General features: G+C 40.4%; 1 protein-coding gene across 7 annotated transcripts in view; it reads left to right on the top strand.

Annotated features, from left to right (window-relative positions):
- SEMA4D (semaphorin 4D) overlaps positions 1 to 22,704 on the top strand; it is a 100,690-nt gene that overhangs the window by 32,877 nt on the left and 45,109 nt on the right. The window contains exon 1 of one of the 7 annotated variants that reach the window (XM_046905274.1): positions 3,272 to 3,467. The exons of the other annotated variants lie outside the window; for them this stretch is intronic. Coding sequence (XP_046761230.1) covers positions 3,287 to 3,467 — 181 coding nt within the window. The 5' untranslated portion in view covers positions 3,272 to 3,286. Of the gene's footprint in view, positions 1 to 3,271; positions 3,468 to 22,704 lie in introns of those variants that run through there. 7 annotated transcript variants of the gene reach the window in all.

The following is a 22,704-nucleotide window of genomic DNA, read 5'->3' as shown; positions in this document are numbered from 1 at the left end:
AACATTCTATCCCTTCATAAATTACTAAATCATGAGGGCTGATAATGTAACCTGACACTAACAGGCTGTGATTAAAAAAAAAAAATCATTACCATTACAGACTGTTACCTGCCTTACCTTGTTATTACTTATTGTTCAGGGGTTCCTTTCTTTTCTTGTCTCTGTACCTTTGGACATTGTTTTTCATCTCCCTTGCTCTTTTCCAGAAAATGGGGATGAGATACGGATTTGAAGGCTGGATAAAGAGTTGGTTGGACAGTTGTAGCCAAAGGGTTGTTGTCAGTGACTCTTATGTCCAGGTGGAGGGCAGTCACGTGTGGTGTCCCCCAGGGATCTCTCTTGAGACTGGTGCTCTTTAACATCTTTATTGACAACGTAGACAGTGTGATCAAGAGTACCCTCAGCAAGTTTGCTGATGACACCAAGCTGAGTGGTGCAGTTGACACAACAGAAGGTAGGGATGCCATCCAGGGGGACCTGGACACGTTTGAAAAGAGGGCACATGAGAATCTACTGGAGTTTAAGAGGGCCAAGTGCAAGGTGCTGCACTTGGTCGACGCAATCCCAGATGTGTGTGCAGACTGGGAGAAGAACTCATTGAAAGGAACGCTACAGAGAAGGACCTGGGGGTCTGATGGACAAAAAGGATCATGGAGCCTGGACATGAGCCAGCAGCGTGATCTTGCAGCCTGCAAGGCCAGCGGTATCCTGGGCTGCATCAAAAGAGGGGTGACTTCTTTTGAAAAAAGAAAAAAAGCAGGGCAAGGGAGGTGATTGTCCTCTGTTCTGCCCTCATGAGGCCGCATCTAGAATTTTACATCCAGGCCTGGGGCCCCCAGTGCAGGAAGGTTGTTGCAGTGGGTCCAGACACGGGCCACAAAGATGATCAGAAGGCTGGAGCTACTCTGCATCTCTCTTATGAAAAAAGATTAAGGAAGTTGGGCTTGTTTAGCTTGGGGAAGAGAAGGCTCCAGAAAGAGCTCGTTGCGGCCTTCCAGTAATTAAGGGTTGCTTACAGGCAGAAAGGAGGATGAACTTTTTACATGGTCTAAAAGTGACAGGACAAGAGGGAATGGCTTTAAGCTAAAAAAGGAAATTTTTTACTTAGAGGGCAGCGAGGCACTGGCACAGGCTGCCCAGAGTTGCTGACACCCCATCTCTGGAGGCATTCAAGGCAAGGTGGGATGGGATCCTGGGTGTCCTGGTCTGGTGTTTGGCAGTGCTGTCCATGGCAGGGAGTTGGAACTAGCTGACCTTTAATGTCTCCACCAACCTAAGCCATTCTGTGATTCTATGATGAAAATATTTATTTTGTTCTTTTGAATTAGACCTCATGTTATGCTAACTGTAATTGCTATTTGTAGTTATTGTGGTTAATGAAACATCTTATTCAGAAACAACGAGTATGAGTGGATTTTTTGTTTTTAAATATGTTGTAGAAATTCATGGCTAATTCCACAAGTTCAGAATCCTCTTTATCCTTCTTTATGCAAGGCGTCTGGTTCTGCTAAATGCTCTGCAGCATGTTGTTCTTCTGTTTTTTACTGAATGATAATTCTGTCTTACCACAAATGTTTTGGAAAAAGAGTCTCGTTTATTGAGATGTCTGTTTCATAGCTGTCACATTCAGACGTCCACGTATCTTATTTTGTTTGTAGATTTGAAAACTTACAGGGTGAGCACTAAATGTAACTACTTGGTAGGAGTGGTGGAGAGTACATTATCCTTCCTTTGGAGGCATTTTGTGCTGTCTTTCTAACTAATGATAATGAGTAAGTGGTATGATGTTGAAGTCAGAATGACTGGCAGTGCTTATGGAAGGGTGCTGTTCCGTAAACAACTGTGACAGCTGTAGGTTTTGTTTTCCTTGTTTTATATTAAAAAGTTTTCACTTCTTTCAGTGCAAGGTCTTTATGTTGCTGAGTTTGTTCTTGGAAGCAATGTTACCTACAGCAATTCAACTCCTTATTGACTGTACAACCACTACCTTTTGTTCTGCTGCTGAATACATTGAAAAAAAAAAACGACTAACAATGGTTTTATTATGTGATAGTTCCTGAATGTGCTGTTGCCTGATGGGTAATGAAGCATCAGCTTTAATTAGTGAACAGTCTGTTACTGCAGTGCATCTGAACTGTGCTAGCAGGCCCTTTGCTCTACAATACATTGACTTGTGTGGATACTTAGTCATCTGCCTTGAAAATCTTTCAGGCTGGCATGTGGGCCACAGCCTTAGTAATCTGCTGATAGACAGTTTAGGCTGAAGCCCATGTCTGCAAGTTTTGATTTAGCCACTGTGAGGCCCCTTTTTGGAGTAATAGGCTTAGCATCCAAATCTTCTGATGAGGAAGTGCGTGGACATCATCCATGTAGACTGAGTTGTAATCACAGCCCTACCATTTCTTCTTTTTCAGATACTAATCACATCTAAGTTCATTTACCAACTGTAATGCTTTATCTCTGGGAACCTCTGATAGTGCATATTTATAGTGAGGTAGATTTCTAAAATAAAAATATCACATCTGCACTACTAAGGAATGCAGAGCATGAAAAGCAAGGATTAACAATAATGAGATGCTCATGTGTGAAGTTCGTAGTTTTATGTTCCTTCTGGCATCTGTAAAGTTTTCTGGCCATAGCTTTGATAGAAAGTAGCAGTTTCTGCCTGCTGCGCACACTTGCGTCTGTACCACATGTTGTAGTCAGTCAGTTGCTGCTCATTGATTTAAAGAGGGCGGTCTTTAATTTCTGGTTTCACTGTTTCTGCATCATCTGATGAGGATATCAGTTTAACTTGGAAAGAGTCGGGTGGCAGTGTTTGGTTAAACATTAGTTTATTTCAGTGTGTTTCCTCAGGGACCAGAGCTGGTGTTGGTGTTGCAGGCTGGTGTTGCTGCTGCCTAGAGCTGCATGGAGTTGGGGGCTGTGCACTTTGTGCAACATGGACTGTGCACTTCTGCCACACCAAATGTTCGGGGTTCGTAAGAGATCCTTTATGATACATTCTCAGACTCCAACATGAGGCAGGTAAGCTAAAATATGCAAACAATGCTTTTTTGAGATTTCCAGGTAGTGAAACCAACCTGTGTCAGAAGTTGTAGTTGCTGAACTTGTAGTACAGGGATTTATCTGCTCTATCTTCCAGCATTCAAATGGTTTATAGTGCCTTGAAGTCAGAAGATGAACACATCAGCAAGGAGGCTTCTATCTGGGGCATTTGTCCGTCTCCTTCCCTCTTCACAGCTATCTGTGAGCCCCACTGCCCTCCTTTGTGCAGCACTGCAGAATGCTGGGCCCCGTCAGCGTGGGTGGGCAGAAGGCACAGGCTGTACTTGAACTGTGCTCGCTGGTCAGCAAGGGGAGGACAAACTTGCAGGGGCACGTGTCGGCTTCTCATCAAACCTTTGTGCCTGAGGAGTGGTGGAGCAGTGGGCTGCAGACACAGCCTTCTGCAGGGAGCAGTACAGGTGGGTCAGTAGGAACCAAACTTGTAAGGAATAGATTCAGTACATGAGGATACTTTGTTCTGTGACAGCTGATCTGGTAGCTCCTCTCTGGGTCTCTCTGATAACCAGAATTTCAGTAAAAATCTCAGCACTCTCCAAAAATGCAATTCTGCGCAGTTAAAGAGGGGGAGAATATTCTTCTTGAAAATCTGCAGGTTAAATGAGTTCTTACTTGTTTCGTTATTAATATTAAAACTTGTTTCGCTGTATAGTGAGCTACATGCATGTATCGATCCAGCAGAGAACATCTGTCAACCTCCATTTCTGTCCAGAAAACCAAATGGCTCAGTTTCAGTTGAACAGATTTTTGAACCAAGTAAACTCTTGAATTTAGTATTTTTGTTTGTCTCTGAGAACAAGGTACGACAGCTATGCACACACGGCTTTTTGCATGTCTTCCGCTGGCATACAAGTGAGGTGTTTTCTGCTATGGGAGTTAGGTGCTGCAAACTCAGTAGTTGTTCAGAGTCTTCCAAGAATTTCTCTGATAGTCTGGTTGGTGTTGCCTGTGGTCCCCTGAGCTGTAGTACTGGGGAGGAGATCATGTCTGTTGCTGGTAAGTCTCTGCATCTTCATTAATGTTCTACTAATACTTGTTCAAATTCTCTTCCCTCTCCTGCCTGCCTAAGTGAAGGAAGAAAGCTTTGGGGCTTTCCCTTCTGCTTGAGGTTCAAGCAGTTGCTTGTTAGTTCATGACATTAATTCCTGATAACGCACATCGAACAGCTGCAACAGGGGTGGAGATTTGTCTGCAGAGGTATTATTCTATCAGTAGCCTGGAAAATATATTTTTTTGCTCTTATGTATCCCAGAAAGATTAATTGTCAATCTTCTCAGGTCCACGAGGTGCTACAACAAGCAGCAGAACAGGTTCCTGCTGTTCTGCTTTCAGCTAAGACCCTTGGATAGCAAATGAAAGGGTGAAGAGGCAGTTGTGGTTCTTTCTGCTGCATTAGCAGAGGAAACCAGCTTTGTCTGGCCAAAGTTTGTGTGATACTGCAGTGAAGGGGGTGCTGTAAGGAGAAGGGTTTGCGTCAAAGTGCCTATGAACCTTCAGTTCACCAGAGGGCCACTAGCCTTTTCACAGCCTGCTCTGTCACCTCTGGTGGAAACATCTTTTACCTCTCTGTCGTGCGATGATTGGATGTGGTTTTGGCTGCAGTTCTCAGGCCTGAAGCCAGGAAGAATAACATACAGCTTCATGGAAACAAGGGGGCATATGACAAATGCCTGGGCAGCTCTGGTGCAGGAGATCAGCAGCAGGGTCCATGCTGCATTTGCCTCCACAGTGGGCCAGGCTGCAGCACGCTGGTTATTGCAGACAGGGCACAGTTCAGTGTGCCAGTACTGAGGAGGAAAGGTGCATTTGTCTGTTTTAAATCCTCAGATGTCATAAACACCCTGCCTGCACCATTTCTCTCTGAGTTACAGAGTAGTTTTGCTTCTCCAAATAGTGCTGTGTGTCTTCAATGCCTGTGGCATCATGCTTGCACTTTCTGCTTTGGTTTTCATTAATCTCTTGTTTTAATGATTTAGCATGTGCAGAATGTGAAAACCATACCATTTGCAACTGGAGAACTGGCTTCATGTGGAATTTGAGTTTTGGATTGATAGAGTCCCTCTGGTAACCTTAGTCTAATTTTTGATTTGTCTGAGTCAGATATTATTTCAGACAAGGTAGCTATGGCTGCTTTTGGACAATGCAGGCACTGGATAAAAAATGATGTCTACTCTCTGCAGTACCATCTCTCCATCTCTACTTCTGCTTCACACTACTATAAAATCGAAGAATGACAGCCTTGCTTTCATTCCTCTGTGAATGTGAAAAGGCTAAATTTGGAATTCACTGGGTTTTTTTTGTTTGTTTGTTTGTTTTTAATGAGTACAAGGCAAGGACTGGTTTTTATTATTGAGAAATCTGGGAGAAAAAATGTAAATTATGATCATGTTTCAGTTTTGTGGGGTTTTTTTAATGCTGGAGGAAGTTTGGCTTTGTGAACAGCTATTTGACACAAATGTTCTGAAGTGTGATCACAGAATGGGTTTTTATCATTCAGCGCTGCAAGAGCAGAGTAGATATTCATGCTCACCTTTCATTGTGGAATTATGCTGTATTTGTATAGCAGTTTAACTTCGATTCTCCCTGTCCTCTGCTACTGCTCTGACTATCCCAACCTCCAGGTTATTACTGGAATTTTGAATAGGCAGTCTAATACATTAGATACAATTCCAACTGAGAAGGTGGACCTTTGGAAATGTTCTGATATAAAAACCATTCATAATGGGGATACTTCTCTGTTTTTTTTCCTCTGCCTCTTAAAAGTCTTATGGTAGAAACTGAAACCTAGAACACTGCATGATATATATTGAGTCTCTTACTGTTTGGTGTCTTTAGACCCTTTCAAATACAATTCTGTTTATTCACCCCATTATGCCACTTAAAATTTTCTTGATTTTTTTTTTTTTAATGATGATCCTAGAATCATAGAATGGCCTGGGTTGAAAAGGACCTCAAAGATCATCTAGTTTCAACCCCCCTACCGTGGGCAGAGTTGCCAACCACTAGACAAGGCTGCCCAAAGCCACATGCAGCCTGGCCTTGAATGCCTCCAGCGACGGGGCATCCACCACAACCTTTCTGAGCAACCTGTTCCAGTGTGTCACCACCCTCTGTGAAAAACTTCCTCCTAATATTCAGTCTCCTCTGTCTTAGTTTAAAACCATTCCTACTTGTCCTATTTTTTTTTCTAACTGTACACAAGGATTAGTTGTGTAGAAAAATCATCTAAAAGCATCAGGCAAAATTGAAGGCTCCATTGTGTCTGGCACTGTGGTGAATGTACTTTCTGTCCCCAAATGACCTGCAGCTCTGTTAATTTTGGACTCTTGGAAATACAGTGCAGCAGGTTTTTTTTCTTCCTTTTTAAGCTTGGGTTGTATGTAATGGGTGTATTTTTGAGTTGGAAAAGCAAGCTTATGTTTGTTTATACTGCTTGCTGCAGTAGAACTTAATCTTTTGCAATGATCTATCACCTTGAAAAGTCATCCTTTAAGTCTGCTGCCAAATGGCTGCTCACAGACAAGAAATTGGAAAAATATACCTGTAAGTGCGGAGGTATTGATGTTTGTTATGTATCTTATCTCTCTGTAACAGCAATAACTTAATGTAGGAGATGGACCTCTGCTCAGATTGTCTGCGAGCACCTCTTCAGCACTCCTGTCCTGTATATCTGTGAAAGACAAGAGACATCCTAACTGAAAGGGGCAGCTCAGTCATAGAAGAGCCTTTTGGTAGGGTCCCATGCAGCAGTTGTTTTACATCTGTATCATTGGGTTGTTATGGTCATTTTACAGTTGGACTGAAAAGAGGCTTTGGAAAAGAAGGAACAAACGTTCTTCATTTCTTTGTTAAGCTTATATGCGATCATAGCACAGAGGTATTTTAAAATTGTTGACCAGTTTAAATAGCTTCCTTGATTTGACGTATTTGGTTACTAAGTAACATACCATATCGCAACAAAAACAAGCATTGCAAGATTCAGTTTTATATGAATGTTGCAATTTATTATTTTATCTCCTTAAAATCATAAATATTGCCAGAATTGTTGTCAGTGATACACAGTATATGTGCGGATATTGAAGTACTTCAGTATATACATAAGCAAAACATTTTTAGTAGTGTTTCTGGTTTTTGCTTTGCTTTTTGCAAAAGTTGTAGCCTTGGGATGCTAGCCAGGCTTTGAACTGTGAAAGGGAACATAAAGGATGTTTTTAGAATGTGCTCAGCCATAAGCAGATGGCTTCATTAAATTCTCTTTAGGAGCAAGGAGAGCAGTTGCTTCCTTTTGGAAGAAAATTCCCCAGAGCAACTATTTTTACATTGCTATTCCAAGCGTGTGGCAGGTAGTAATACTATTTGTAGAACTATTTTATGTAAAGCAATTGGTCCAAGTGCCTTCAAAAAACTAGGTGAAAAGTGAAGTTTCTGTTCCATAAGCTGATAGACAAACATTAGGACAAAAAAAAAAATGAATATTTAGTCATGTTTTCTGCTCATATTCTAAATCTTCGGTGGGAGAGCTCTGCTAGTTTCTTTTGTTGTTGTTTTTTTTGTTTGTTTGTTCTTGCTTCTTGATCCCAAAAATCATCAGATAGTTCTGTTTGCAACAAAACCTTGTAGTTTCTTTTGTGTTTTACCTTCTTTTCTGGAGAATGCTAATGAAAAATGCATCTACAGCTAGTTCTGTTTATAAATAACTTGTGAAGGAGAGCATTGTCTAAAATGTACGTTTCCTCCCTTATAAATACAAAGATGTCTAGCAGAAACGTTTCAAGTGCTCTGGTTACTCAGAGGTTCAGTGTGTTGTGAGTTAGTTGCATTCTGTGAGTTCATTGTTCAAAATGAAGATTTTGAGGAAATTCTCGCTTCACTTGGATCTAAGCTGTAACTGAGTATGATATGCTTGATTTCCTTCTGCCACAACAATTTAAAAACAGACCTCCAAGTTTTAGTTTAAGCTAAGTACTCATGAGTTACAAGTTATTTTTGAGGCTGAATAGCCTGCTGAAATCAGGAAAAGGTGTGTAGGACTTCAAAGGTAGGGATGGAATATTATGATAAGACATTGAAGCTGGAGTTTGTTCTTGTGGGTGGAAAGTTAAAAGGTGTTACAGGGTTGTGTGTTTCATTCAGTTGGTTTGATGTTGTTTCCATTACATTTGTAGGCAAGAAACCTGGTAGTAGGAAAGAGTGTGCTATATTGTAGTGCTGGAGTTTATTGGTATTGATGTTGCACGTTCATTCCTTCACCTGTGAAATGTATCAATATTACAAATTAAGGTACCAGCTAATCTCAGGAGGAAATTGACAGGGTCTGCTGATGGGGAGCCTGAACTCCTCTGTTGAGGTTTGTTTAATGGTAAATGCTGTGTTGTGGGGAGATTTTGAGTACTAACCAAGCTGCCAGACTAGTTTTGGCAAGATAGCCTTAAGAGGCCACCAGCAGGTAATCTGGGTGAGTGACACTGAGTTACAGCTGTTGTGAGATCACCATAGGTATGGTAGGCCTTTATTTGTAGCAGTGGTTTTGGATCAGTTTGTTTAATTGCTTTAAAGCAAATATTTCTCTGTAAAGGTTGTGTAGGAATTTCTACATGCGTCCTTACAGAAAAATATATTTGTATACTAGAAGAAATATGCGTGTTTTTTTTTCCCAAGCTGCTTTTTAAGGATAAACTTGCAGTTTACATTTATGTTGTAGAAACTGTCTGAACCACACATATAAACAACTACTGTTGCAGGGAAATTTGTGCTTAATTAGAATCAATATATTTCACAGTGAGAGAAGGAAATGACCTTGTAATTGGGTTACTGGCATGATATTGTCCCTGCTCTGAGTTTTTCCTTGCTTTATTCTCTGCAACTTCTAATGAGTTTTATACACCTATAATACATACTTGTAAAATGTTATCCCTTATATGTGTTCTCTAGAACATGGAATTAGGAAGAATAGTACTACTGTTTTTTATAGGATTAGATTAAGTAGACTCACTGTAAGTAGAATTCTGACCCTAGTTAACTAATCACTATAAATAAGATAAACTCGTGAGAGTTATCCTGGTACACTTCTGTCAAACCTGAGGGTCAGTGGCGAGGCTTTTAAGTGCAACGCTTTCCCTCCTCTACATGCTGTTTCAGGTATTTTCCAGCACACTCAGGATTGTCAATATTTAATAGAGCTCATTACTGTGCTGCCTTTCCTTGCTGCTGATCGGTGCAACAGTGTTGTGTGGGGAAGAGAGAGGACCTTAATGAACAACTCCCACTACAGAACAAATTGTACTCTGTTTTTACTGTTTCTTTCAACAAGAACTGAATGCTGCATAATTACAGTTGTGGTACACAAATGAATTTTATCAGTATCTGTTACCAAAAATAGTCTTATTGAATTCCAGGCATTGCACATCTGCTGGATAGGCACTTTGTCATGTATTTGTGTCTGTTATTCTTCTTTCATGTTTTGCAAACATCTCACAACAAAGACTGCTAAGCCATCCGGACATCTGGGGTGAATCATGTTTAACCAGCTTATGTGAGCAAATGTTTTTATTCATTCACATAGAGAGGTGTTTGCTATGAAGTCTGGGACATTCTGCCATGGAGATGAACAGCTTAATGTGGTTATGATTAAATAAAATCACTCAGCTTATTCTGACTCTGGATTTTTCCCATGAATGCAGAAATGATCACAACTTTGCAGTCCATGATTTTGAGATGTTTAGGCCAATAGAAAACCTTCACTTTCACACTTGTTATGTTTACCTTTTTCTAGCAATAGAACCATTATAAACAAGAAAAGGAAAAACTACTTGCAGAAGAACCACAGACAGGACACTTCTCATTTTCACTCAGCATTGGTTTGGACCAAATAATAGTCATCTTCTGCTGTTGATGTTTTTCTGTTCTGGTTGAGTAAATTATCAGCTTCCTTGAACCCTGATTTGTATTAGTGCCTTGCCTTTACACAGAAAAGATAAAATGCCCACTGAGACCTGAGTAAAAGTAATCCTCAAGCGGAGTTACTGCTTGCCTTGCTTCCAAAGCTTTCCTAACCTGCAGCAAAGAAAACCAGACCATTGTTCTTGTGTTTGTTCCTGCAGCTTAGAGTCTGCTGTCAGCACTACATCTCATATATAGGAGCAGTTTTGCACTGCCCTGAGCTGACACAAAAAGCAACATGCAGGAGGAATGCTAACTCTTTGGTGATGCAGGCTTGAATTATGCCTTCGGATTGTACTGAAATCAGGGACTTAGTGTTCTTTGTCCTGTTCCTCCTTTTCCCTGCCTCTTGTGATGCTGCATCTTCCCTCAGATAAGATCTTTATGATGGAACTGTAGCGTGTCTGGACTGAAAATTTGTTCCCTGAAGGAGCCCTCCGCTGAATGAGATGGGATTCCTTAGCAGCCATGTGATGCAAGTCTACTGCATGCTGCTGTCATGGTGCGTAGTGTATTGCCTGATGTGAGGTTGTTGCCTGGCTCCGATGCTGGATTCTAGACCTGGTTTTGAGCATGAATCCTGCTCATCATTAAAGAGCTGTTTACTGCCCAGGCAGAAAATGTGAGTAGTTTTACACTGTCCTCCTCACATCCTGGTTGAGAAGCAATACCCAATGTGTTGGCTGAGTGCCTGGGCCAGTGCTGCAGGTCCCACTGCCTAAACACATGCTTGGCTGAAGTCTTATCTGCAAGGCTTGGCTGATCCCCCCCCTAGTTCCAGGCCTGATAGTTTGCCTTATCCCCAGGTAGACTTTGGCAGTGTTGTGGATGTAATCTTCAGAGTGGCTTTTCTGTAGGTGATGTATCACTCATATTAATGTAACAGAATTTAATCTTTTGTACTACAAACAATTTATGTTATTGAAATGGACTTTAAATATATTGATATTCTGTTTTCATTTTCATTCAGTGTTTTCCATTTAAGTTTGACTGTGATAGCAGAAACAGCCCTATGGTCCACTGTGGCTCTGACAGCCTTCCAGTTCCAGAAATGGGATTTGTGTTGTGGCCATCTCTTTCAGGTTACTGCAGTTACACTTTGAATGCATTTCCTTCATGTACTTTAATGGATCATTTAAAGACCTTGTGAACTTGTTTATCTAAATTTCGAAGTGACTGGGGGCAAAGGCTAGGGGACAGCAAGTGTTCAGTTGGTTGCTATTTATTTATTTGTTTATTATTAAGCTTTCATACAGAGAACTTGGGCCAGCTGTAGCTTCTGTAGTGCCTTGGGCCTTGACAGGGAGGCTGGTCCAGGTGATCCTAGAATCAAGGAATGGCTTGATTTGAAAGGGGCCTTAAAGATCACCTAGTCCCAACTCCCTGCAGTGGGCAGGGCTGCAACCCACTCAAATCAGGCTGACAGAGCTCTATCCATGCTGGCCTTGAATGCCTCCAGGAATGAAGCATTCATAGCTTCTCCAGGCAGCCTGTGCCAGTACCTTATCGCCTTCTGAGTAAAGAATTTCTTCCTAACATCTAACCTTAGTCTTCTCTCTTTTATTTTTGAACTGTTCCCCCTTGTCTTGTCACTATCACACCATGTTAAAAGTTGGTCACCCTCCAGTTTGTAAGTACTGAAAGACAACAGTGAGGTCTCTCCAGAGCCTTTTGTTCTCCAGGCTAGCTCTCCCAGCCTGTCTTTGCAGAAGAGGTGGCCCAGCCTTATGGCCCTCCTTTGGATGCATTCCAGCAGCTTGGAATGTCTTTCTTGTGCTGGGGGGTTCTAGGCTTGGGCGCAGTACTCCACGTAGGGCCTTAGAAAGGCAGATGGTGACAGCGTTATTTTTTTGAAACTGTTCATCTTTGCCTTTGTCAGTGGCAGGGGCTGTCCCAGAACAGACCCTGTGGCTCACTAACTGCAATGCAGTAAATCCTTGTCATTGTTGCCCAGAAATAAATAGTTTCCTGCCAGGCACTCCAAGTGGTGGATTGAGGCCCTGTTGTGCATTGATTTGCTGCTCATCTGGCCAAAGGTTCTACATTTGGTGGTGTAAGAGTGAGCAGGTGGTGGGACTACTTGCCCTTGCTTCACATTGGTTGGGAACACCATGAAATTTCTCTTGGCTTCCCGAGCCTAGCTCTCACTAGAAGCCAAGTGTACCACAAAACTGGTGGAGCTCTCTGCTGAGCAGCACAGGCATGTTCTCAATTTCTCCTGCTGTCGTAGTTACTGTGTTCTTTGAGGATGAAGCCCTTGAACCTGTGCTTTTGCAGTCTTTCTTGGGCAGGGAGTAGATGACTGCACTGACGTGTCAGGGAAGGTTAATCCTAATAACATATACCTGCGAGAACTGGAAATACACCTCAGAGTTCAGGCAGTAAATAAATGCTGCTGAGATGTCCTGGGCCTGGAATGGAAAGACCCGTCACCAACAGAGTCGTTTGAGAAATTGTTAGTCAGCAGTTCCAGTCAGCTCATCTTGGCCAGGGTCTGACCTGATGGAGTGTAGGACATGCTCTTCTCAGGAAGGCTCTGACTTTCTCATGAAAGTGTCCTGTAATACCTCACTGGAGTCAGACAAGGTCTCCCGTGAGAAATCATGCAGAATAACTGGTTGAAGGGAGAGTGAAGCAACCTGTTTTCATATCCTGAGAAGGAGGGGGAGATAGTGGCTCCTTGAGTATCAGAAGCAGTGTGGTGAATATAGGTGTATGTCAACAGATGAAGCATCACAGGTATGTTACGGCACTAATACAAAAAAGATCTTTTAGCTTACCTCTTGTCATTGTCTTGCAGAAGGTTGATTTCAGGAAGTGTTTTCAGAAGTTAATGTCTGAATTCCTTGTTTCATGCTAATGAAAAGATACAGGAGCAGGGGCTATTTTCCTGCTGAAAAAGTGATGTCACTTCGCATCATCCAAGATAACCCATAGTGTGACGGTGTCTTGACAGACGAGTCAGCTGTTGTAAGACTGCATAAGTGTTGGCTGTCACTTAAATGTTGGATGTGCTACCAATCTTTCAAAGCAGGTTAGAATTTTAAAAACTTAACTCACTCAGATATTTTTAAGTTTCCTTGCTCTGAGGAGCTATCAACAAAGTTCTTGATTTCTATCCCAAATATGAAGGATCGAGAAGTTGTATGAATATAAAAGCTCAGTAATTTTGGGGTCAGTAAGGAGCTGATCGTGTTTTGTGTTGAGATACACAGTGTCTGCAGACCTTGCCAGTGGACTTGTCAGACCATTGCAGGGAAACTGAATCTTATGTTAAAGATGCTAAGTGTTTTTACATAGCAGAAATACGTCTGCAGCCTTAAAGAGCAAAGAAGCTTAAATTAAGCTTGCTGTTTAAAATCTATCTTAATAAGTGAGGACCAATGGCAAACACTCCCAACAGCTGACCGCCTTTCATAGCAACAATAATAATGAAAAGTGTAATCGGTCTTTCACTGTAGAAGAGCAGTAGCAAAGCAGCTAGTAAAATATTGTTAAGCTGTAATGCTGACGATACTCAGCTTGTAGTCTGTTTAGCCCTATGGAAGACTTCTAAGAGATCTGCAAAAGCTACTTAAGAAAAGCAGGCTGATTGGTAGTTGAATATTCTAAGAGTAAACTTCTATGTTCTCTTGGAAACTTAGTGTTTTTTATTTCCTGAAAAAATTTATTTAGACTTTGAGTCTAAATAAGTGTTTTGCTGGAAAGAAGAGTATCTGTGAAAAGTTCCCCTATTTGTAAATAAATGGAATTAGCTCATAACATTATCTGAGTTCACAGTTTAATGTTAGGTAGTGTTTTGATTTGATTATATGTACTTTTGCGGTACTTCTACATCTAGTCATCCCAATTAATGAAAACTGAGGGGAAGTGTGCAGCAAGAGCCAGGCGGAATGCTTAGTAAGAATTATTATTTTGTTTGCTGTGTGAAATCTATGCTTACTTTAAAACAAACAAAAAAATCTGATTAAACTACTTCAGGAGATCACCTACATAACACTTGGAATGCAGGAAATGAATATATCCAGAATTTTGAACTTAAGTTTAATTGATTTGAGTTAATATGGAATAACAATTTTTACAGAAACAGACCATTTATTTTGCAGGATACAGGGAAAATAAGATTTGTTTTTTGTTCTATGAGGTGCAGTTCAGAAGGGAAGGATATGCTGAGATGCAGAATGACAATTGCAACAAAGGTGATGGCAGTACATTCTTGAGTTCATTGACTGTCCTGAGACGTAGCCAGGAAGTGGACCTAGCTGTCTTCAGTATCTTTTCTTTATTCTTTCTATATCTTTTGATGGTGTGATACTGTATTGAATTAATATGACAAGGTTTGTGTAGCTGGGGGGGCCTCTGTGAGCAAGACCAGCAGTGCCCCATGTCAGAGCAGAGCCAACTCCAACTGCTCCAGAAGGACCCACCTCTGCCAGAGCTGAGCCATGAGGGGCACTGAGTGTCCTCTGGGAAAGCAGATGTAAGAGAGGGAAAACTGCTACATAACAGCACCTGGGAAAGGGGAATGAGAAATGGCCTAACAGGCACCCAGGTCGGAGCAGGAGGAGGGCAGGATGAGCTCCAGGCACAGAGCTTCCTGCAGCCCAGGAGAGGCCCATGGAGGAGCAGGTTGTTCTCCTGCAGCTTATGGACATTGCGTGAAGCAGATCTCTGTGCAGCTGCAGAGTAACCCGCAGCACAGTGGGGGCAGAGAGTGACCATGAAGGAACAGCAGAGGAAGCTGTTGTGTTATGGACTGACTGCAGTCAGTCTATTCTTCATTTCCCTACTGTGCTCAGGTGGAGGAGGTAAAAGAAGGTGGATGAGGGGAAAGTGCTTTTAGGCTGCTCTTAGTTCTCACTGCTCTTGTCTATTTTCAATAGCAATAAATTATACTCGCTTTTGCCTGTGGCATGATTGGTGTGCTATTTCCCTGTCCTTATCTCAACCCACAAGCTTTTTTTAATATTGTGTTTTTTCCCCCTGTTCCGCTGAGGAGGGGAAGTGAATGAGTGATGTGGTGGTGCTGAGCTGCACATCGGTGTTAAATTACTGCAGATACAGAACTTGATGTTATGAAGGGATAAAGAGGAACAGTTCACAGCTTGACCACTTCTGCAGAATCCATCTCACAGTTAAAAATGTTAGTTGCTATCAAGTTTTCTGAAAAATCTCTCTGAACTGTGATTATTTTTTGCAAATGTCTGAATGTAACCTAATGTTTCACTGTGACATTTGAATTGTGAGAGCTGAGAGGTTTGGGGTGCTGGTCTGTGGGTAGCTGCTGTTGCATTTTGAGGTCAGCTTGGCTGAGCTTTTGCTTTATGTTTTATTATTGAGCCCTAACCCTCTAAGGAGGCACGTACATTTTGTCTTATTTTCTGATTAGTGCTTTCATGCAATTTTACAGTTCTGCTTTTCTGTAATATTTAAAACATCAAGCTTTGTTGTCTTTCTTAGCATGCAAGGGTTGGAAACATGCAGTAATTGTTGCTTCAACAAACTTTGAGGCAGAACCTGCATAGTATGTGACTGTCACATCTGTCTTTTCATAACGTCCTTAATGATAGTGAAAAAAAGATTCATACATGTTGATCTTCGAGTATAATAATGACTCTCTCTGCTGCATTTCATTTAGCATAAGAAAAAGCTTAATTAAAATTGGCTTGGCAGGAGTTAAAATCCCAGTAATGCTCACAAGAATGTTCTGCAAGCAAAGCCTCTATTAATCCTGCTGCTGACATACTCACACATAATTTGATGTAAGATCTGAGGCATTTATACTGAAAGACCTGCAGTCATGTTTTCGAATGTGCAGGAAGACATAATAGGGGTACAGAGTGATAATCAATTCATAGATAATGCTCAGAATTACCTTGACATTTGTAGTGCCAACACAAGGATTATACCAGTGTAGGAGCAGATGTGATTGATGCTCTGTAACCTCGTGGAGCAGCTGCAGTAAGAAGTTGCTGCATCTATGCCAGTTTTCACAAAGTCAGGGCTGCTTTTTCACACTCCAGAGCTGCTCACTACTAGCCATTGCTAGCTGAATTGCTGCTCTACAAATTCTTCAGCACAAGCTTCATCTGGGTGCCTGGTCCTAGGAAGGAATATTACACTGCTTGGTGACATTTCAAGCAGCTCTATGCAAATAAAGTGCATATTTCTTTCAGTCAAGACAACGTCTAACATTTCAAAAGAGGGCTTTGCTGATGAAGGAAAAATGGCACAGCTTTTCCAGTTCAGCCAGCATGAGTCATGTCAGACATAAAACAAGGCTGTGTAGTGGGCAGCAGGGCAGCTGAGTAGAATGGCAGGTGAGGCATAGGAAGGACGCCGCCTTCCTTCTGCATTTGCAGTGGAGAGCCTGGATTGTTAGTGCAGGTCCGTTTGCCAGCTGGGTGTCACAGCTCTTTGTCCCAGATGAAACTGGGAGTGCAATTCTGAAGGATTTGTGAATGTCCCAGTCTCCTGCAGTTCATTGTAGTTGTTTTGCCATTAAGTGAGCATGTTTTTCACACAGGTATCACTCTAACCATTCTCATTATGTAAATGACTGTACAGCTGGACATGTGAGAAGATACATCTAAAAGGCATGTGTGGTAAGGGAGTAGTACTGCATGATCAGTAAGATAAGGATATTCAGAAGCACAACAGCTTTTACCTATTTTTCCTAAGTTGGAGATGTTCTTATGTAACTTGTAAAGCTTGAGGAAATCCCTTTTTGATATCTCTTAGGGTTTTGTTTGGACATGAATGGTTTTAGTTTGTTTTTACAAAAAGTGGGTAAATTCCACCTGTGGATTTTAATCGTTTTTTTTTAATAGCTGAACCCTACTGCAAGGTTAAACTTTTGAATTTCATACAGCCAAACAAAATTAAGCTTTGTTTTTGTTATTTCTCTTTTGTTTTGAGAATAACTTGGGTCACATTCCCTGCTTCAACAGTCTCGCACAGTGCCCTTGGGGAAGCCACACTTGAGCTTGCACAACCTAGGAAGTGGCTTCTGGCTCCCTGGAATGAATGTTGCTGTTTTTTAAGCACTGACACCTTTACTCAGGACCTACAGGTAACTTTTACCAAGGCTTCTCTTGAGGAAGCTGAACAGTGTTTTGCTGTGTAGGTTCAAGAACTGTTTTTATCTTGTGTACTGAGTTGAAACTTTTTCTTTCTTCTCTTCCTTCTCACCTGCTGCCAGTTTATTTCAGAGAAAATAACAACAACAAAAATGAAAAACAAAATACAGTAATTTGGAAGATCTGTGGTTTAAGAGTTGTCTTTTGCATTCTGCCTTGTCACTGCAGCTTTCTGTGAGCATTGTATGCTTGGTAATGCAGCTAGGTGTTGTGAATGGGCAGGTGGGCAGACACCTGAATGCTTGAAAACTTGCACGCTGCTGACAAGATGGCTTTGGTGTTTGCCTCTGAAAACCAGAAAAAATCAGGGTCTGGCAGCTATCTCGAATAATTCACGAAACTTGTTGAACTGTTCTAAAAGCTTCTGTTCTTTATGCCTTGAAGACTCATCTCTTTGCCTCCATTTTTTTTTAAAGAATCCGTGCATTTCTCAAGAGAGAAAAAATGTTAAGTGTTGGAAACTGCTCAGTGGAAAACGTTGTGAAAGTCACACTTCTGTGTTTTGTGGTCTCAATAGTCAGGTAACGCTCTTGAATATATTTAGACTGTAGCTTATAACCAGTGGTTAGAGCATCTTATATTAAAAATAAGAGGAAATCAAATGGAGTACTTGAGTAATAGATGTTTGAAAGGAGACAGAATATACGATCTAAGCTATTAAAATTACGTGTTAAATTAAAGCATGTTGATTTTAAGTTTTTTGTGAATATGGCAACTAATGACATTTACTTCTCTAATACTGGGAAGCACTTCCATATTCGGCATCCATGAAGCAGAGATTGTAGCTTCTTTTTGTTTTTTGTTTTTCATTTTATTTTTTAAACTGATCTTTTTGCAAGCATGACTGATATGCAAGTGTACATCGTTTATTGACCATTTAAAGTATTCTAATGCTGCTTTGTTAAGCAAATTACCTTGTTGTGAGTACACATAAATTTTACATCACCATAAAGTATTGGCTTAAAATTCAGTCTAAATACTCATAATCTGCTATTATCTACATGCAGTTGTGCTTCCTCTTTTCTTTTCTCTAGTGCTCTGTGACTCCTGGTCTTACAGAGTTGTAATTCTGGTGCCCTGGAATCTGATTCAGAATGTCCAGTATGCTCTTGATTAAAATTTTATTAAAATAGTCCTGAGTTAATGTTTGGATAAGATTATAACATTGGGAAAGTTGATGGTGCTTGTGAGATTCAAGAAATGTTAGGATGGTGAGGAGAACTGAAAGCTGATTGTCGCAGTCTAGCTTCAGCTAAATTAAAATGACTGAGACATAAGAGGAGTTCTGATATGTAAGACACCCAATTACTGAAATGTAAAAAATTACAGTTTTAAAATTTTGTTATCTAACTTATCCTTTCATGTAATTATTTTATTTTAAAACTGTAAAGTCACATGCAGTAGCCACAAGAACATTTTTAGCATGCTGTATGTGCACAGTGTATGTGGCTGTGATTATTCATAGCTACTTGTCTGCTTAACCTGTGGCTTCTGTACAACCATTAAAAATAGTTTTCTAGGACTCCTAGAGTACAAATAGATTGTGGCTGACTTGAGATACGAGAAGCAAATGCTAACTTGCAATCATCAAGATCTTGACCTGGAAACAATTTTGGTAAGATGGGTAAATAATGCTGTCATAACTCTCAAAGTCAACATTTGCCTCCATGGACTCCCAGAGAGTTTTCTGATTGCACAGAATTTGCTTATGAGCTAGTTTTCTTCTGTTTCCTTCCTTCTTTTTCTCAGTTAGCTTGTCTTGTGCCTAAATACAACGTTAAAGAGTAAGCCCAAATAAAGGATTAAATAAATGCTTCTGATTTGGATGGTAGCTGGTACACAGAAGGAAATAGTACAAGTTGTTTTTTTTTTTTGTGCGCAAGTGGTCTGTGACAGTCATACGTATGTTGCCACAGGTTAGTGTGTTTTGGAGTTTGACAGATTAGAAGAAAATCTTCAAAGAAATAAATACATATGCATGTGTGTGTGTATATATATATGTATATAAGCATAGATATATGAAAGACTGAAGCTCTTTTATGTGAATTTTGCTTAAGGTGACTGTCGTGTTATTCTACTTAATATATTCCAGGCTGTCTTTCATTTAGAATCCAGTGGGTGTTTTCTTTAATCTTGGAGGACTTAGTCACAGTTGTCAAAATAATGAGCTTTTCATGGTCTAACTTTTTTTGTTGTCTGTGTACTTTTCCCCCAACCTTGAGTAATGGTTACTAAAAGAATCAGGTCTTTTCCTCAAATTTACACTAAAATACGATTTTCACTCTTAAAACCTGACAATGTTTAAGGTTGCTAGGGAGCTCTTTCAGTACCTCTGCTAATCGATCAGGGTCAAATGAGAAGACCTACAGAGTGCCTGAAAAATTATTTACATGAATGTTAATTTTATATTCAAGTACTGATTGAATTAAAATGTGTAATTATGTCGTTGCTTTTGACAGTCTGTGACTAGTTACTTATTTGTGTTGTGTGACAACAGGGGTCCAAACAGGCAGCCAGTAGAGACCTGATCAAAGGATCAAATCTACCTGTACTGCAGACATCTCCATTTAGCTGCCCTCACTCCAGGCCCTAATCTGTGTGCTTCTGTATTTAAAAAGCAACAATAAAAAAAACCACCCCAGACGCCCCACCAGGTAACTAGTTGCAGGCATTTCCTTCTATCTCCCTTCTCATGAGGGAAAGCCCTGAGGAGGAATGAAGTGTTCATGAGGGGCTGAGTTCTGGAGCTGAGGCATGGCAGCCTTTGCGTGTTTGCAGCTTCCTACCACCTCTCCCACCTCCATGGAGATCTGTAGGTTTCCTGGCCTGGGATCTGTCCACGTCCCCATCCTCTCTATGGCTTTCAGCTCCTCCATAGTGGCTGATCTCAGCTTAGAAACCTAGAGCTGCTTGCTTCTTGATGAGCCATTTTACGAGCTGTTTAAGTCTACCAGTCAGCTGATTTGCTGCAAAGGTTTGTTGGACCAATTTGACATCTATTTAAAATTATTTACTTAGATGTGAGTCCTACATTATAATTAAAGTGTATGCAAAAGCCATAGAATATTAGACTTTATCTCTAAGGAGAGCAGAAGAGAATTTTCTTTGCCCTTTAATGTACCTACAGCTGAAATGGGTATGTTTGTTTGCACTTCAAGCAATAGGATGTGAGGAAGCACTCTGGGATCTAAAAATCAAGTTAACAGTAATCACTGTGGCAAGTGGCCGTTTTTACAAATTTCAGCTCCACTTCTGTACAGCCAGAGTGATGATCAGACGTAAGCTAGCTTATGAAGAGCTTCATAATTTCCAGAATGATTCATTGTCAGCCTATTGTTGCTGTTCTTTTTTCTCAAGCAGAATGAAAGGTAAGTGGTTGCATTTACAACAACAACAAAAAAGTTGCTTATTTGCTTCTAGTGCATGTGAAAAATATCTACTGGGCAACAGGATAGGTAGGGAACAGATTTCCATGGGACATCTTGTCCAAAAAATATTGTAGTGAAAGAATCAGAGATTTCCCTTTCTGTAACAAAAAAGATTTTGAATTGCTGAAAGAAGATATTTTTCTGTAGCAAAAGTAGGTTTGATGTAGCTGTTTGATATCTGCTAGCATACTGGCTATCACAAAATGTATGCTGTTGAAGGACAGGACAGATACTGTGGTTTTGAGGATACATTGTATAGGCTTCACCATTCCTTTTAGACCTGTAATGTTTATCTCAATTTCTTGTAATTTTGTGCCTGGTCTATTTCTTTTTGAGCCTTTTGTATTGTCTGTCTTGAAATATAATCCTCTGGATCCAGAATTGAACTTTCAGATGTACAGCAGCAATTGTTTTAGATGTGTTCCCTTCCCATTTAGATGGACAAGAACCCTTTTAGTGTTCAAAATCCAAATGGAAACTGTGGTGAATAGTATTTAAGGACACTAACTCTACAAGCGTGAACACACTCATTTTCATTGAAAGTATCCAGATATTATTGCTCTGAGCTTGTGTAAAGAGCAGTTTGGTAATGCAGGAGAGTGTTGAAATTGCTGTGTGTGGATTTGACAAGGTTAATTGTTTTTCTAACTGCCGGAGTCTGAGTTTTTAGAATATTATTTATACATTCAGTCACAGTGTAAGAGAGGTACTTACCAGAATCAATAATTGCTACCACAAATGCTGAACAATTTTGGCCAGGTAGACTTGGGAGAGAGGGAACAAACTGAGTTTGAAAAGGGCTAGTGCATGTGCTTTTTATCAAGACTGCTTAGTAGTTGTTTTTGTTTTGTTTTGTTTTTGTATTTAGTGCAGTATCAGGATCTTGGTTCATTGGATACAGATATGTCAGTTCTGGTCTCTATTGGAAGCAGTCTCTTACAGAGAATCTGGGAAAGGAAAGCAAAACTGGTGAGGTTTTATTATCATTCCCATAGCAAATAATGGCACTTCAGGTTTATGTGGTATTGATGTAAAATTCTGTATATGACCTCTTGCTGAACAGAAGGATTTTTGATGACTCCTCAGTTCCAGGGTTGAGCAGGAGTTTCCAAGAAGTGCCAGGTATGGTAAAATGCGGGTTATCCCCTCCCTGCTATTGCAGTGTGATTCTTAGTGGCTGTTACGTATCTTATAAGGTATTCATAAACAGGAAGACCAGTGTCTTCTTTTGTATAGCAAACATGAATTATTTTATAATAAGCTCTGTTCCATTTGAGATTGAAATATTTTTCAAGAAATTCATCAGAAAAGGGACATTTTTCACTTATGAACAAAATGTTTGCTAACTTGTATGTTAGTTACTTCTGAAAGGTCCTGTTAAGCATTGCAGATTATGTGTCAGAGGGATAGTGGCCTTGCTTTCAGAGACAGCTGTATCTTTGAAAGCATTGCTGGACATCCTGTATGGTTTTTATTTAAAAAAAAAACAAGAATAACATCTGATATAGACATTCAGGTGGCTTTGAGAGTACCATTGGTTGCCATTAACATCTTTAAATAACTTTGATTGATTGACTAAGACCCATAAGTCTAAGAAGAAATTATGAAGAAATTGACCAATATTTGATAGCATGAGAATATGTTTAAATGGTAGGGGAAGATAAACTTGAAGTTTCAGCAGCCTTATTTCTTAGTTGGTTGAACAGTTCCTGCTGTAGCATCGAACCATAATGTAGGTTCAATGTCTAGAAGAACTCACTGAAGCAGAAAAGTGTTTTATGCATATATTTTCCTTGGGTATCTTAAATTCTGGATTTGGGATAGCTTACCAGCCAGGTTAGCAAAAGTTGCTGGCATTGTAAGTGTAGATGGGTCTCATTGATCATCCATGCAGTTTTACATTAATAATTTCTGTTTAGTTTTCTTTTACATAGACAGGCTGAGGACCTATAGCAATGCCCTCAGCCTTTGCTGTCTCAGAGTTTGACTTGTCCAAGGCCAGAGTTAATTTTCTTTTTCTTGAAAGAGGATAAAGTAAGAAGAAGCAAACCCATTTAGTCTTTCCTGTTGTCTTTGGAGTCGGTGTCTAATGACAGTATAGTTATAGATATCTGAAATAACACTTACTATCT

The sequence above is a fragment of the Gallus gallus genome, chromosome Z, assembly GCF_016699485.2.
Source record: "Gallus gallus isolate bGalGal1 chromosome Z, bGalGal1.mat.broiler.GRCg7b, whole genome shotgun sequence".
Lineage (NCBI taxonomy): Eukaryota > Metazoa > Chordata > Aves > Galliformes > Phasianidae > Gallus > Gallus gallus.
This window is presented reverse-complemented; position numbering and strand designations above follow the sequence as displayed.